This window comes from Agelaius tricolor, unplaced genomic scaffold (assembly GCF_023055355.1).
Source record: "Agelaius tricolor isolate 1412-34295 unplaced genomic scaffold, bAgeTri1.0.p SCAF_12, whole genome shotgun sequence".
Taxonomy (NCBI): Eukaryota; Metazoa; Chordata; class Aves; order Passeriformes; family Icteridae; genus Agelaius; species Agelaius tricolor.
Genome location: NW_027269272.1, coordinates 9,968,755 through 9,986,520, shown reverse-complemented (window position 1 = coordinate 9,986,520; position 17,766 = coordinate 9,968,755). Strand labels below are relative to the sequence as shown.

The following is a 17,766-nucleotide window of genomic DNA, read 5'->3' as shown; positions in this document are numbered from 1 at the left end:
GTTTATAGTGGTCATGTACACATGATGTTAATTTTACAGATAAAGCCTCAGTGGAAATACTTAAAATAATTTACTCAGTTATGTAGCATGAGAAATACCTATCACTTGTGAAGAAATAAATAAACATAGTGCAAGTAGAGAAAGAGATATATTCACTGAGTAAAATGAAGCAGAGCACCATACATGAGGCTTGCCCCATGGGACAGTGACTTATTACTAAGTACTCTAAAAGTTAAATGATATCTTTGAAAAGTTTATTTAGAGCTAATGCAAACATTTTTGTTAGTTGTTTTTGCTTCAGGAGCTTCTGAAGTGGTTGAGCCCTTTTCAAAAGAGTTGTTTGCTTAGTCAACAAGTCTAGGTCTTCATACATCTAAATTTTAGGTTTTAATGGAAAATGAACAATGGATGTTTGCCTTTGCACTGCATTGCAACTTCATCAGACATACAACAGTGATCAAAGTCTTCAGCATCAGAGCGTGATCTAATGAACAGACATTAGAGCTTTCCCTTCGGTCCTTGAAAAGCAAACTCTTCTATGTATTCTAAAACCAAAGTCTGCTAAAAAGAAATCTTAAGTTTCAAAGTAAATAAAACTGTTTTAAAGACAGTCCCATGCTGTGCATGGTGTTGTGTGAAATCTACCCCATTTTAGCAGCAGATTTGTGCTGGATGCACCTGGTGGAGGGGTGGGTGAGGTAGGAATGCCTGGGACATCCTCCTTTTTGTACTTCCCTGAACCTGTACACTGATAACCATGGGTAGAGCCCTCTGTCTCCTTAATTCATCCAGTTTGCACAAACAGAGGGGACCAGTTTGCCTGTTGCTCTATCCACTTCTATTATTGCTGTGTAGATGCTATAGGTGTCAGAGCTGGGCTTCTGCCTCTGCTAGGAGTGCTGCTTAAGGGCAAAAATTGGGAGTATCTTTTCTTTAAATGTAGATTTTCCTGAGCCTACAAAGACTGTCTATGTGAAGTTATATGTGTGTGTGTGTGAGTGTGTGCACATTTGCGCCAACAGACTCAGAAGTGCTGTTTACATCAACTTTATACTGGAAGCTCACAGGCTTTGGAGCTTTGGTCAAATCCACTGTGAGCAGCTTGTAGGCTGGTTTGTTTCTGCTTGAGGCCATGGCTCTGCCTGCCTGAGACTGTGCTGGAAGAAGCAGACATGAAGCAAAGCCAGTTCCCAGAAGAGCTGAACCAGACTCACTTCAGCATCCCCTTTGTGGTGCACAAGGCAGGACAATGCCCTTTTCCTGCCCTGGGCTGAAGTAATCACTAACGAGGCAAGTGCCTGAGGAGAACACTCCAGCTCTGTGGGCAGCTCCCCTCTGCTCCCCACAGTTCCCATCCCTTCTGCCCACTCCCCTTCCACCACATCCTCCTGTCCCTTCAGATGCCTGCCTGAAGAGCAGTGAGTTGCATCTTTGGCTTTTGCTTGCTTTCTTCATGAATAGATTCTGTGTGGAAGATTCAAAGAAAGCCTTTTGTTGTTAAAACTGCCCTTTTTTTTTCCAGGTTTAGGTCAGGTAAGGAGAGAGAAAGTGGCTGAGTGTTGCTAGGTTAGAGGTCTATGTAAATTATTTAAAAAAAAAAAAAAACCTTACGACGCTTTACAAAACTTTCTTGTTTTTCCCCTGAGGTGACCTATGGACAAATATTTAGTCTAGGCTTCAGAAGTCCTCACTATTTAGAAGCATTTTGAGAGGCCAACCATTTAAATCCAAATTTAAAACTCGGCACTTTCTTGCCAGTGGCTGATTTTAGTAGTTTCATGATTAAATGAAATTTTTTAACCTCCTTCCTAAGGAGAGTTTCAAGATACTCCATAAGCAGATAGAAGGAGTAAGTTGTTGCCGTTATCCTGAATGTTTTTCACAGATTGTACTGATAATTTTATCAACTGTCTAAGAGGACAAGTGCTAGTACATGAAGATGGACATTCCAGAGTCACAAGGCTGCAATGCCAGGTGCACAGCCATGGCTGGGAGGCAGAATTCAGGAAATGCATGTGGCAAAGTCAGACATAGCACAAAGCATCTCTCTCACCCCCCAGCTGGATGCTTTGCTGGACCAACAGTCCTGTGTGGCTTCCACAGTTTAACCAGAAGGGAGGTAGCTTTGTAAGGGCTGGAGCTTTCAAAATTCATAATGAAAGGAAGGATAAGTTCTGTCTTGAGAAACAAGAAGTGCTAGAAGGAGTGGGTCACACCCAGTTGCCTGAGAACAGCTCTCTGTGGTTTGAGCAGCCTCAGCCCGGCCGCTCGCCGTGCTGGGGCGGCTCCGTGCGCCACCGAAGGCTCCAAGGCTCCAGCTGGATCATCAGTTGATGTGAAAGTTTTGAGTTAGCTCATCCACATCAGAGGTGTTTCTGTTTTTCAAGACATGCTGAATTCTCTGACAGTAATTTTTAAAGCTGGAACATAATGTAAAGTAGGCTTACAGGGATTGTGATCCATAAAACAATGGTAGTGTAAGCAATTAGGATTCATCCTATCCCAGCTGCATTAGTACAAAGTAAGTCTCATTTAGTGAAGCAGGTCACTTACTGGTATCAACCAGAATTTTCTTTGAATAAAGAGGCTTTAAAGATTGAAAATTACTTTTCACTTTTGTTATTCCCAGAAGGGCCTTCAACAGGTTTCCTTTCTTTTGCTCTGCTTGAGCTGATGGGTACTATAGCATTTTGGCAAGTAATTTCTGAAGCACCAGGAATTGGGGGTTGGATTCTTCATAATTCTTTGTGATTTTCTCTGTAGCAGAATTGTGTGGGAACTGGAAATCTCTTTAATGAAATTTATTGGCATGTTGGCTTCAGTGCTGACACTGAAGAGTATATTAGTGGTGCTTTGCAGCCCTGACTGGATTCTTTCCAAGTGCAATTCTCCAAGGTTTACTTAAAGTCATGACAAATTAAACATTTTGGACCTGACAAGTGAATGTATTTTTAAGGTGGGAGGGGGATGTGTCAAAGAAAATTTTCATTGTACCACTAATTTTAATAAATTTGTTGACTGTGGATCACATACTGAGCCAAAGGAAGCCTTTGTAATGTGGCCAGAGAGTTTGTTGACTGTAAATAGATGCAGAACAGGCCAAGCAGTCATAAAGAAGATCTGAATCAAAAGCAGAGACCTGCCTGCTGGTTCTGGCTGTCCTCCCCATCCATACCCCAGACACCTTTTGCAGACCTTGAGTTGCCTGCCCTGTGCTTGAAATGCAAAGCTTCTTTTCCTTAAAGGAAATCTGTTGTGTGATGCCGAGTGTGTTGGGAGCAGAGGAGGGCAGGCCTGTGGGGTGAAGCATTTTGAGTGGGTGATTCCTGGCACTCCCAGCTCAGCTGCCTGAGGCTTTGGGGACCCCTTAATCCCAGAGTGGCTGTGCTGTGTGTGCCCCTGGATACAAGGGCTGCCGTGGGACTGCCTGCCAGGAGTTCACGGGCTCTTGGGCTGCTCACCCGTGCTCTGGTGGGGGAAAAGGTGCACTCCATGGAGATATCCTTCCCATGGAATTCACCCCAGGCACCAAACTGCTCTGCTGCCCTGGGAACAGGGACATGCGTTGGTCCTACAGAAATGCAAAAGTTTTGGTGACTCTGTGAAACCCAAATTGTTTTATGGCCTCAGCTTCAGCTCCTTGAATGTTCAGATAGCAAATCTCAGAACTGCTGGGCATGCTGGATCTCTGGCATATCTGAGACAGGGTAAAATTCAGCCTTTATGCTGTATTTTCTCCAAAAGTCATGGAGTTCTGGCTGTTCTTTAGCTTCAGTTTGGACAGACTTGGCAAAGAAATATTCAACTGAAGTTGGCCTGCCCTGGTGGAATATAATTAGCTACATATATTAACCATATATAAACATAGAAAGACATGTGTTATATCAGAGACACAGTGTTTAACTGGGGAGAGGAAAAGAAGAACAAAGGAGTGTGAGAAGCACTTGATGTTGGTGTCATCCCAGAAAGCAGTTTAATTTGCTCTTGTGAGTTTTGGTGAGATTGGGTTTGGTTCATAATATAATTAAGAAGTCTAAAAAAATGAAGGAAGGTGATGCTACTGTTTTAGTAAGTGGCCTTTTCTCTTTAAGTGCCCATTTCAGTATTTCAAATGTTTATTAGAATGAATTGTCATTTTTGACAAGCCATAGCTTGGATGAAATATAAACTCTGAGTCTTGCTTGATCTTTACCAATCTGGCCATCACAATAGTTTTGATCCTTTTTGAACAGGGATCCTCCTGTCACAGAGATAGGGTTAGGGTAACTGAAGTCCAGGTAATTGAATTTTATCAACTTAACTTGTTTCTGTTTATCTGTTTCCGTATATTTTTTTTCCTGGTACATGGAAGAGAAGGAATTAATTTAAACGTCTCTATTAAATTCAATAAATTCTAGATATTCATGATTTGGTGTCAGAATAATATGACATTAAAGCATAGAGATCATAGCAGTTAGTCTAGTTTATTTTTAGAATGGGGAAGTTCTTGGGATGACTGTTCAGAGATTATTGGTCTCTGTTACATCGTTTCCTCCTTCAGACAGTGTTCACAGAAATGCAGCTTTAGGAGGATGAGATATAATTATGAAGAAAAGATGGGTGCTAACATCAGTGCACAATGTCTGTGCATCTGGAGGCAAGTCAAGTACCATGTTTGATTCTGTAATATCATTTATGTGGATATTTTGGGTAATTACTCCTGGGAAATATAATCCTTTCTTACCTAGACCAGAAAGTGATGGCAATGAAGCCATCTATCACTGGTGGAATCTGGCTGGTTTCACCCCTGTGAAACTATATTGTCCTCTTATGGTGTTGGCTCTGATTTAACATCTCTCCAGTGTTCCAAAGGAGTGTGGAAAAGCTGGCTCAACAACATACAAAGCTGCACTACACTGTCAGGGTGTGAAGTAAATGGTACTGCTGAGATGTTGTAGCAGGTGAGGAGTCAGAGAGTGCCTTTTTACTAGATGTATTCACAACCATTTCAGCACAACTAAATTCATTACTCACTTGAGATGGAGAATATAAAAAGCATTACAGAAATCCAAGCCAGCATAATGCGATTTTGGCACGGATTGCCAGGTTGGCCTGTTTCCAAAAAGAACAGACAAGTTAAATTGAGAAGAGGCAGTGCTGTGGTTATTAAATTAGCTTTAAATCAGCCCCACTCATTTACAGATCTCTGCTAGTGCTTGCAGGGAGGAATTTGCTAATCCCCACATCACTGCTTCTGTCTGCTTGGGAGGGAGAATCCGAGCAGCCCCCAGACCCGCAGAGATAAGCTGCTAACTAACCAGCTGCCACTTCCCATCACAACTGCAACACCAGCACTGCACTGCTGAGCCCTGCCAAGTGCAAAATACTGCCTCTGCAAAGCATGGAGTCAGTGTCCACAGAGCAGAGTCTTCTGGTCTGTGAGAACATGCAGAATTGATGGAGAGAGGCATCATGTTTATTATGCTATCATGCTTGATGCTGGCAGGGAATGGACTAAATTATCTCTGCAGCCAGTGTATTGACAAGGGTGGGCTATTACTTGCATCTATGATTTATGGGAGCTGGCATAACACAGTATTGCATTTTACACAGGATTTTGCTGTACTGACATGGAGGGAAGTAATTTTTATTGCATCAGTAGGAAAAGATCAGCATAAATATTGAAGTGCTTCAGTGAAAAGTTTTGCTGTAGCTTTGATAATGTGATATCTACTTGTATTTAGTTCAGATGTGTAATGTTTCTCCAAAGACTTCTCTGTTAACATCTGTTAAAATGCTTCCATCAGATCATGCCCTTTGCAGCACTGAGAGCAGGAGGATGAGTGCTGTGGGAACAGAGATGTTCATATGCTTGCTGTGTTCCTCTGCTCCGGGGTTTTCTCGAATTGTATTTTTGTCTCATGTAAATGACCTTGCAGCTGCCAAGGAGAAGTTTTCCCCTGGAGTGTTAGAGCAGAATTCAGCAATGGCTTTGTGAGCATTGCTGGTTTCTGAAGAGCAAAGAGAGGGCAATGTGGCATAGCTTACCCTGCCTCCACTTGCACCCCAGCATCTGAAGAATTGTAACTTTGAAGGGGATGTAGCTGCATTCACCCCAACCTTACTGGGATTTCCAGGGGGAAGAAGGAATACCTCTTCCTTCTGCCAGCCCCAGAAAAAAGGTGGTTTCCACAGGCGTAGAAAACCTGCAAATGCTACACATTTTTATGGGATTTCCCAATATTTCAAGAGAAGTCCCAAAATTTCTGGGGTTTCTTGGCTCTCCCCTAGTCTACAACTTCAGTAGGAAGGTGACTACTTATGTCATTTGTTTTCTTAATTTTTCTTTTTTTTGGAAATTCTGAAAACTGACATTCATGATGTTTCCAAGGAGCATCTGACCAAGATTAAGATTGTGTTGGCACATGTCTTGTTTTGGAGAGCAGACATTTGATGATTTCAGTGGCATATCTGTCTTACTAAGAGTTGAGATTGTTGCAGAATCATTAGCCTGACAGTATCAGCTCTGGGAAGGGAGGGTTATCAGTGTAGTCAATGTCACAAATTTTCTGTAGAAAATGTTCATGTTTTAGTGAAACCACAACATAGGAAAAATGCCTGTGTGAAGCACTGGTGGCTCATAAATGTCAGTGCATATGTTTCTTTTACTTTGAGTCTTCTGGTAAATGTTTGCTATAAGGTTTCCTACTGAAGGTAACAGTTTGCTTTCTGTTGAACTTGAACTGAGTGAACTTTGTTCAGGCCTAGGTATCATTACCAAAATCAGTGGTACAGCACAGATGGTACACTCAGTGTGCACTGGTATTTTCTCTTCATGGTTCTAACTCCTTGAAACATATGTTTTTAAAGTAATATTTAATAAATAGATGCAATGACAGCTTTAATGACAAAAAGTCTGAAACTCCCGTCAAAAGATACTGCAGTGACTTAACAGAGTTTGGACGGGAATGAGAGCAAGCTGTGCATGGTGACGTGGCCAAGTGACCCCATTAAGTTCCTGTGGGGAGCCAGTGTCAGCAAAAGACAGAGGGACCTCCCTCAGGGTATGGCTGATACTGAGCCCAAGAGCTTCTTGAGCAGGACTGGATATTTATGTGTCAACTGGGGCAGGCCAGGGCTAAGTACTGGCTTGGGACAATTTAAGGTGATGTGGCTGGGTTATTTTGAAATCTCATGTCCTGGTAGGGCTCCTTGTCTTAACTGAACATCACAAAACCAGAATCCAGTCCTGTCACAGAATCTGAATCAAACATTAAAGTGGTTTTCTTCGATTTGTTACTGTTATGTGTTGATCTTGCCTCTCTTTTATAATCCTTTAATGTCTCAGCATCAGTAGATAGTGTTTGTGGCCTGTGACTGCTAAATAGTAATGGTTTTTAGAAGTTTATTGCTCTTAAGTGTGCAAATGGAAGTGTGAGAGCTAATAGATGAAGAAGAGAGGTAATAGATTGAACTGCTGAAGAAGCAGTTATAATTGTTTTTAATTGCCTTGCCAGACTTTGGTGGAGCTTTGATGCTTTAAGCAGGGAGTTGGAGTAGATGACCTGCAGGGGTCCTGAGCTGTTTTGTGATTCTTGCAGCAGTTACTCAGCAATTGAACAACTTTCTTAGAACATGTGTATTCCTGTGTTTTAATCTAATTTGTGTGGCTGTGTTACTGATAATTAATTAAGTATTCATAGATGCATTTGATGCCAAGGGGAGTCTTGGATTCAGTATAGAGGGGAAACAATGTTCATAAAAGATCTTGAGATTACAAAATAAACAACTTTCTAGGACAAAGTCAAAAGAGAGAGGGACTATTACATTTTAATCATTATACATATAATGGACCATACATGAATGAGATAGGTAAAATCATATATGATGGACAGTCTCATTGGAGAAAGTTGTTTTATGGAGATGTCAAAGCTTTCTTTTTCAATACACCTTGGTTTTGATTTAGGGAAGACAGAGGAAAATTTTCTATCATTTTGAATAGCCCAATGAAAGAACAGTGAATAAAATACTACTTATCTAATGTCCTCTTTTGAATCAGACTAAGACAGTAAATGTTTCTGCATTTGCTTTCCACTAGTGTCCTTTTTCTCTCTCATCACTTTCATTTTCATCCCTTCTGGAACTTCTCTTGCTCTTTCTCATTCACTCTCTCTGATGCTTACATCTTTGAATTGAGCAAATGTTCTCACTCTAGTACATGACTCTTCATTTGTTTAATGTATTCTAGCATGTCAGGCAGGCTTCTCTTTTTCTATTTTTGGGTTCTATTTCAAGACACTGTGACTTTACTTTTTCCTGTGGTGGTTTCTTACTTTAGTGCTGTCTCAGGCAATAGTAGTTCTGCTATGATGATACTAGTCCTGCTTTCTGACAAGAGAAGCTGTGGAGGTGGATGCCAGATAGTTTATCCCAGGAAAATAACCCTGGATTATTACCAAGTAAAACAATATGGTGGCTTTCACAAGCTGCCAGCAGTTCAAAAGGTGAATTGTGTAAGACAGTGAAGAAAAAGTAGATTTCTTATTCTGAAACACATTAGCTCATAGTGTCTATGTTCAGTTCAAACTGTGTCCATCAGTTGTCTTGATGTATTTATGGAGAAAGAGAGAGAGAATTCCTGAGGCTTCCAGGTAAATTAACGTGGTGGTGTCAGTCTCTGTAATGAGCTGACAGATTGCTCTGGAGTTTTGAGGAGGAGAGTGGCTCTTACAAGTGGCCCAACTTCCTCACTTCACTCTCGTGGCCTGAGCTCAGATACAACAAGCTGAGCAGAATGGAATGAAAGGAGAAGTTATTCATGCTTCGGTGTACAAAAGCAAAAATGCCACAGATCTCAGTTTATGAAGGGGGGGGAAAGCAAATTGTGTGTAAAGAGATCACTTGATCTTTTTTTTTTTTTCCACAGCAGGAAAAACCCAAACTTTTGCAGCCTTTGGATTATGAAGCTGTTATCACAGAGATCGAAAAAAATATTGGGGACAGCCAGTTCAAGGATCTGATATTATTCCCTGATGATGACTTTTCAGTAAGTACAAGGCAAATGTGTTGTTCCTTTGCTTAGGTTTGTGCTGTTCATTGATTTAATCTCCACTGCTAGAGGGAGAGCCAGAAATTGTCCGAGGGCTCTCTAATATTTTCTTCACTCATGCATAATGCCATACTTCCCTCCCACCAAATTCATTTGGCTTTTGGAGTTTTTTTCCTTTGTCATTTATATATGCATGACTTTACTGCTCAGGATTAGATAAAGTTTGAAGCCCTGGTTGTTCTGGGATACAGCTGTTCAGGAACCCACTAAACATGTTATTCTATGATGTATACTTGTCTGTTTGCTCAGTACAGTATTAGTTTGGCCAATCTTTGAATCTCTCCATACTGTTATAGTCTAATTTAGTCTAATATAATCTTCTGATCCTGTTCTGTTTGCTGTATTTGACCACTAGATAGAGTCTCTGGTGCTGAGGAAACTCTCATGGTGGAACACTGAGGAGCAGTGGATCCCTGACCCCACAGCCATGGAGCTGCCTGACCTCATCCTGGGTTTCCCATTGCTTGTCCTGGCAAACTGCAGACACTGGGGGCCTGGAGGGCCAGGGCAGCTCTCCAGGGGCAGTGCTGGGTGCTCAGAGGGGTGCCTGGGGAGCTCAGAAGGGTGCCTGGGGAGCTGTGTTGCCAGGCTCATTGGGCACATTGCCTGCATTGAACAGCAACTTCTGCAAAATCACCCCATCTTTGTATAACGTTTAGGTTTTGATGAATAGGCATTCTCTAATGGAAAGATATTTCAATTTGTGACTAGTTGTAACTGCTCTGTGAGGGCCCTTCCCATCAGCTCATGGCACTGCTACTGTCCTAGGAGGGCAGCTTAATCTAATAGACAGCTTTGTTTTACTAAATGGCTCTATTTCCTTGGTGGCATTAACTGAGTTAATGTGCTCATGGGATTGAGAGAAGCTAAACAGAATAGATTTCCTCATTATTGTTAATTCCTTTATCCATTTTGCACATTTGTCAATTTATGAAATTGAAACTTAGCTTTACAAAGCTGACTAGACATACTGTGTGCTGTCACAAGGCCCTTGAGCCCTTTGATTTAGAGTAACTGAGTCCATGGAGCAAATTTTCTCAGTGAAAGAAGAACCTTGTCCTACTGCTGAAGACCTCTGTCTGTCAAGCATATTTTCATATCCTTATTTTCATTTTATTTTGAGCAGTCGTTGATTGGATTTTTAGAGGCTAGTTCTATTTTGTTTCCTCTGTGTTATGCTCTGCAACTATTTAGCGCAATCTATTTTAATTCAATAAATAATAATAAAAAATAGATTAAGACAGATAAGAGAGATAGTTGCATGGTTGAGGTGTCTGTACTCACAGAAGAGCAAAGGCCATGGTAGGTAGGGTCCATATCCTTGCCATGAACCTCTCTCATGTTTGTTATCTCCTGTTGAAGTCAGTGTCAGTGGCAAGAGCCTCTGTCACCAGACAGGACTGCAGGGCTTTTGTCCCAGGCAGGTTTTCCAGTTGCAAAGTATCTATTTACAGTCCTGATCCCTTCTGCTGAAATATTACCTGAGCACAAAAGTCTGGGTCAGCCACTTGAGTCGAAAGAGATCCATGTCTGACCGAATTAGGAGGTGCACAGGCTGGCTCTGAGTGGGATTTAATGTGATAATGCCCCAGGAAATGGTGGCCAGCTCTGTTTAACTCCTAATGGTTACACTTGCTGCAGACTTCGTGTCTCAGTGTTGGTACAGCCCCAATTTGGGCCTATGGGCAAAAATCTCTTCAGAGTAAAACCCCAACCAAAAGAGTTGGCTCAAGTAGTGAACATAGGAGAAAATTCTGCTTTTAATAATGATTTCCTATTTTTGGATCTGTCATCTTCACCACATGCATCAGTTATGGGTGAATTACTGTAGCTGTTGTTTCATCTCAGATTTGTTTCTCTTTTTGACTTGCATTCAGAGAGACTGCTGTTATTCTCACATGACTTCTGTTGGTCATTTCCTGTTGGAATTTCAAGTTCAAAAATTTCCAACATCTTATGTGAAGTCTGTGGAACAGCAGAGAATTCTTTATATCAATCTGAGCCTGATAGACTGTGTTCCTCCATTCCCTGCATCTCCACAGAAGGGTACAAGATGTGTACACTACAGATGCCTTCTCTGGTTTTATTCCAGTTGGGGAAAAGATATTTCACTTCTTTTGTAACCATGCTTAATAACCCCTTAAAAAAGAAATATTTGATTCACACCAGTTCCACTTCTTGTTTTCCTAGCAATTCCTTCCTTATAACTCATTTGCCTGCCTAAAGTCCATTTTTTATTTCAGAAAAAGCATGTCAGCTCAGCTTTGTTTTTCACCTGTTCCTGGATCTAGTGGACTCATTTCCCTTCTGTTGCTGTGCTGTGAAATAATGGCCAGTGGAAATGTCTGCTGCAGTACATCAGTACAGAGCTCACACTGTACTTCTTGGTGGTAGTGAGAGGGAGTTGATGGGCTTCCTGTTGTACCTATAAAAGGCTTGGTGATGATCCTGGTAGTTTTGCATCCTCACCATTGGGTTGCTGTGCTTCCCTCACCTTCTGTTCCCCAAACCTGGCTGCACTCTCCTTGACAACTGGAGCTGCTGCTGTCTGGCATTCCTATTTCTCACTTCTCCACAGTGTGTTTGCCAGAAAGGAAGCCATGAAGGCAGTGTTTCACCTTCCTTCATATTGGTCTCACTCCCACCTTTAACTTTTGACATCCAAGTGTTACCTGGATTTGTTTTTATACATCTGTACTTCTGCTCCTAAGCACTGTCATACATCCAAACAAAATACTTGCTGGATCCTTTCATAGGTATTTTTTTATCTTTTCTTCCATCCTTTGGAAATTTACTGGACACCCAGCAGTCTCTTTTCAAATCTCCAGGATCTGAAGTCTTGCTTAAAATCACTACTGCTCTTCCTTAGTGGCAAGGAGGGCTGGCAGGATCAGCACTCCTTCTAATAGCTTTTCTTGTGAGGAGGTTTAGAACTAAATATGTTAATACTATGTTGGTAAATATAAGTTAATTGTATTTAAAAAGTAGGTTAAAGTATTTAATAGTCACTTAAATTTGTATGGTATAAAAGCATGTTAAAACTATCTGGGTCATGAAAACTTGTTCCTCCTTCTCATGTATGACTTTCCTAAATCTGTTTGAGAAGCGGAACTCAGACTTTTTTTAAACTATTTGTATAAATATGGCTGAATGCCTGGTTTTCAACCTGCAATAATTCATTGCATAAATTTAGGACAGGTGTAAGATGGCAAAATCTTGCCTGCATAATGCAAAACTTATTGAAGTTCAGTCTGATGTGCTCCTGACTCTTTGGGCTTCTGAAAGCCCACCTGGGAGCCCTGTTCCCTCCAAGCATCACGGAGGCCTTAGAAGAAGAGGGGCTGAGTTGTGAAAATGCTGTACTTGCCATCACTGCAGGCATAATTGTTTCCAGACTTCTTTTTTTTTAGCTCTGAACAAAAGCCAGAATCTCCCTGTTTTTCAGGTTGCGAAACCTCTGCTTTCTAGATGCTGTGCAGGGACAAAAGTTGTTCATTTGGATACAGAAGTTCATAGCAAAACCCGATGCATCTGTAAGGGGAGGGAGCAAGACAAGGACACTGTCTCTTGTGTGTGCCATAGGGGCAACTGGAATGCAGGCCTTGGAGACTCCTTGGAAAATCCCCTGGAAACCTGAGTGTTATTTCTAAGATCAGAAGAGTTGCAGTGGTGAAATCATGAGTTATTTCAAATAGCACATGATTTAGCTCCCACTTTCCATGTGAGTATCTGCTCATTCTTAGAGGAGCAGAAACTGAGTCCATTATGTCATGATTAATGGAGTTATGGGTGTCCTTGACATGCAAGTTTGCATGGGCTGGCAGAGAGGACAGTGAGAGCCATCTGGACTCCTAGGGAGGCACTCCAGCTGTAAACAGAGAGAGCTAATACAGTCAGCAAAGCAAGCTGTGGGCAAAGCATAGCTGCTCACCCTGGATATGGTTTGGAGAGTGATGGGGCAAAATCTGTCCTTTAAATGTGCTCTGTTCCTGCTTTCCTTTCTCCACACATGTGGTGAGATCTGTGCTGAGGCTGCAGCCTTTCAGAGGGTCCTGTACCACAGCAGCCTCTGCACCATGGTATTTGTACAGCATAGTTGCATCTCAGCCTTTGTTATTTTGATGGACTATGTCATTGCATGTTCTGGTAACGTTTAGTAAATCTGTTTACTTGGATGAAAGTGGGGCTGAGCAGCTTTTCATTAGAGAACCTGCACTTCAGCATTGCCAGGGAGGAACATGTCAGCCAGTGTGTAGTTAGGTGTCTCTGAAGGGCAGCCTTTGCAGGAACTAAATATCATTGTTGCTGGTGCATCCCTCTAAAGATTTAACCACTGCTAACATGCTTTCAGACTAAAAGCTGTTCAGAATAGATTGAGACTGAAAATGCTTGAAATGGCTAATGGAGTTTGAACTCCATTTTCAAATGCTAAATTCACCATGTCGCTGGGAAGTGTTACTGCCTGAAAACATTATTCCTAATCAGTGTTTGAGAAGGAGCAGTATTAACTTCTGTGCTTCACTGTAGAAGGTGAATGTGGCAAGAGAATGTGCTTAGTGAAATTGCACCTTATAGCTCATCCAACACCTGAGGCTGACAGCTTATGCAGATGAGACAGCCTGGCAGTGCCAGAAATCATGGTTGGATATAGGATATTTATATAAAATAAATTAAAAATAATTCAGAAATATTATAGACTTGAATGCTTTAGGCTGATACCTGCATTATTTGATTACCACAGTTTGCATGCACAAATGAGAGGGTAATTGGTCTCTGGGTTGAACAAACAATTGCCATGATTGCCTAAACATTAGAAAATTAGGCTGAATTCACAGCATATTTATAAATACTGAATTCTCTAAATAAAATCTCTGATTTTTTGGATGACTGTTTCAGAAGCATATATTCTGTTGTTGAAATTTAGTTCTTTTCTGAATAAAGCAGTTTTGGTGAATAATGCTATGCCTGATGAGCCTTTAAGAGCATTTAACTTTGAAAGTCATCAACTATGAACAGGAAGAGCCTTTGTGGCCAAGCTTTTGCAGCTAAGTGGTTAAACCTAACCAGTTCTCAGAAGGGAAGTTCTTTGTAGTTTTTAACACGAGTTTAAATATAACAATATGCAACATTTTCCATGTCTCAATTCTTTGTAAATAAACCTGTGATATTCTTTGTCAAAGTCTACAAAGGCAACAAGCCCAGTGTTACCTGATTTCTCAGGTTTGTAGGGCTGTGGTTGTTTTCTTTCTTTCAAGTGCAGTCTTGTTGGGAAGGACAGTGGGGGAATGTACTTGTTGGCGAAACAGTGGGCTTGGGTTACCTGTCTTGTCCAGCTACAGTATTTTTAACAGGCTGTGTAAGGACAGGGAGGCAAATGGCCCCACTAAGGCAAATATTAGCTCTCTCAATCAGTGTGTTCATATCATTTGTCAAGAAGTGTTGTATTAGGTAAAAAAACTGACTTGCTCTATATCTTACCTACAAAAAAAGATACTTGAAACTATTTTCTGTGCAATATGTGGAGCAGGCAAGTTTTGCTGTGGGCAAGCAGAACAGGTCTCTGAAGCTTATTCACCACCATGACAGGGTCAGAGTGAGGTACAGGGTGCATTACATCTGCATTACAAGCTCCATATCAGGGGCTACAGGGGCACCCCAGGTTTTCCAGCTGTGCTCAGGGATTGTGTCTTGTCGTGACTGCTCAAAAAACTTCACTGCTTAAAATGTCACATATGTGTGAAGTAAAAGGAATAAGGTGCCTTTCAGAGACTGAGAGTACTACTGGGAAGTCCCTAAGCAACCAAGAATTCAGACATGTATTACTAAGCATGGCCTGAAAATTCATACTTCTCTACCTTTACTCATAGACTCAATGATTGTGTAAATCACTTCATGCAGGCATTGGTAACACAGATAGGTAGAGCCCAGGAACCCACATTTTAGAAAACTGTGCTCTGTTTGTCAGAACAATGGGGTTTTTTTTTCCCTTTCTGGTGTCTATGAGGCCCCCATCATTTTTTGTAAGAGACATGGTTTAATCATATTGTATCCTGGGCTCTCCAGATGAAGCAGAAGTTTGGGGAATCCCATGATGTTTATGCCTGAGTGATATGTGGCTTTTTTTCATCACTACTCATGTGGAAAGTGATGAAGGGAAATCAGAGCAGTTCACATAAACTCTAAGGAAAAAATGCAGTCAATAATATCCAGGCACTTGTGTAGAGTTTGGGTGCTTCAGTTTATGGAGAGAAAACATCACCTTTTATTCTGAGGGTGAGGATATGGAGGAGAGCCTCCAGGGATGCAGGATGTACTGCAAGCTGCTTCATGGGATTAGTACGTGGTGATTCTTCATACTAAACCAGTTGTATGCCTCAGGCCTTCCTCTGGAAACTGTGGGTCTTTCTGTAAAGGAAGACAAAATGTGTTTGGGAGGCCAGATTTGTCTGGTTTCAGTCCTTTGCTGTCCTGAATGACAGGGTTACTCCATTGTAACAGAGAGCATAATCTGGGCTGCTGGGCATTGATTTTGGTTGTTTTCTCTTATGGCAGAGAAAATGAGTGGGTCAGATCTGTAGGTTAATTGAAAATACCCCAAAGCTTCCTCTTGTGAGCCCTGTGCAAAGTGGCTGCCTTGGCCAGCCCCGGGGTCACACAGGCACTGCTGGTGGCCCTGGCCTCTTGCTGTCCTGCTGGGAGCCAAGAGCAGCTTGGCTCCTTGTGGAGAACTGCAGGAGATCCACTTCTCTCTGTGGTTTCCTGCTCTGGGGCCTGACAAGACAGCTCAGCCAGCAGCTGCTTTCAGAAACAGGGCTTAATTTGTGGAGGCTGGAAAAGGCTGCAGGCAGTGCCAGTGTCCTGCTGCCTGTGCCCACAGGTGGGAATGTCCCTCTGAGAAGCTGCTGCCTGCTTCTCCTTGCTTTCCAGCCATGGAGCAGTCCTGTGGCACTCCTTTTGCAGCTTCCTGGGGCCACTCTGCTCCTCTTGAATCAAAGCTTTTAGTTCTGTCTCCACATTCCTCCCCAAAAAGGCATGGGGTGGAGAAGGGAAGTGGAGGAAGCAAGTATCACTGTTGGATTTGGCATGGATGTCTGGGAGAGGATGTAAGGAGAACTTGACTGTTTTTTTATCAGAAACCTCACAGACTGAAGGAACTTTGCTTGGAACAGTTTTATTCCCAGAAATCCGCTTGAACACTGTTCTTGCTCATAATTAATGCCTTAGCTGATAGTATTGAATGGTGTGTGTGGGCAGGAGCTGGGTTGCAGTTGTTGGTATGCATGTGTATTGGTTGCATGACAAACTGAAAAATGCAAGCCATGATAGCAAGGTTCTTAACCTCTTCCTGAGACACAACTGCTCTTCTGTTTGGCTTTGACTAAATTGCTTTTTTTTTTGTTTTGTTTATTGTCAGATAGACACAATTTCACTGGAAATCAGGACACTGTATCCTTCTGTACCTGAAGATGCAGAACAAAAAGCAGAAAATTTATTTGTTAGAGAGGTGAGTATCTAATTTTAAATGCAACCAAGACTTTGGGGGAGGTTTGCTATGTTTATAATTAGCATCTTTTTTCTTTTAATACGCTTTAGGTGATTTGAATCGGGTTTGAATTTTGAAGGCCAGTAGGAGGGGGGAGGGTTAACAGCATGCCTGCAGTTGCCCATTATGAGATGCTTGTATCTAGAAAAAATGCAAATGCACTGAATTAGCCTGTCATTGTACTGTCTTCCAGCTGCATTCCCTGTCACCACTAGTCCACTGATATTGATGTTGGTATTTTTACATCACTGCTAATGATCGGTGATCTGCATGTGCTCTGCACTTTGAAAATATTGATGCCTTTCCAAAAATAGATAACCAATTGGCACTGCTTTAGACTCTTAGGTTTAGACTCTTATTACAAGGTATGTTTCTCATTTGGAGGTGTACATATGAGGAGTAGGTGCACTGTGAAGGGTGTTTAGGGGTTTCTATTTATTGTCAGTATTTAGAGTCTGTTTGGCTTTACCATAACAGAAAGTTCAAGTTCTTCCTTGACAGTTAGAGGCCCACCAGGAGTGAAAAATTTCTCTATCTTTAGAAAACCCCTACAGTTGTATTGTTTCCATACCTGATCTCAGATTGCAGGAGAAGATTTCTCATCCTGCTGCCTCAGGAATATTTTGTGTTGTCACTGGTTTTATCATTTTGAAGGACTTGAGAGGAGCTGGTTGCACTGTTCAAAGGAATTTACTTTAGATGAACCCCTGAACATTCCCATCTTTCATTATGGATGTAGAAAATACCTTACCATTTGCATTAACAAACCAGGTTTATGAAACCAAATTTTTGGCCAGCTTTGAGGAGGAGTTAAATTCCAAGCACTTCTGATTAGCCCATAATGTGATGGTTCTCAGCCTTTTTTTCACAGATCGGGATTTTTCACACCTTGCTTCTGGTCTGAAAAAATATTTCATATGTGCTATAATTGCAAGGGAAAACTGTGAGGAAAAGTCAGTCACAGACAAGCACAGGGATTAGAAATCCTTAAGTCCAAAATGTAGCTGTTGAATTGTATGCAATGTGACATTTTACAGGCTGGCCCTATTTCTTTTCAGCAGATTTTAAAAGAGCAATAATAATTTACTACTGGCTCAGATTGCCTGAACTTTGCCATCTCTGTTAATCTGGCAGC

General features: G+C 41.6%; 1 protein-coding gene across 14 annotated transcripts in view; it reads left to right on the top strand.

Moving 5' to 3' along the window:
• DOCK10 (dedicator of cytokinesis 10) overlaps nt 1-17,766 on the top strand; it is a 144,091-nt gene that overhangs the window by 48,159 nt on the left and 78,166 nt on the right. For 11 of the 14 annotated variants that reach the window (XM_071437517.1, XM_071437512.1, XM_071437510.1 and 8 more), the window contains exons 2-3: nt 8,906-9,025; nt 16,503-16,592. In XM_071437517.1, coding sequence (XP_071293618.1) covers nt 8,906-9,025; nt 16,503-16,592 — 210 coding nt within the window. The remainder of the gene's footprint in view (nt 1-8,905; nt 9,026-16,502; nt 16,593-17,766) is intronic. The other 3 variants (XM_071437513.1, XM_071437511.1, XM_071437505.1) reach the window with 1 other exon arrangement.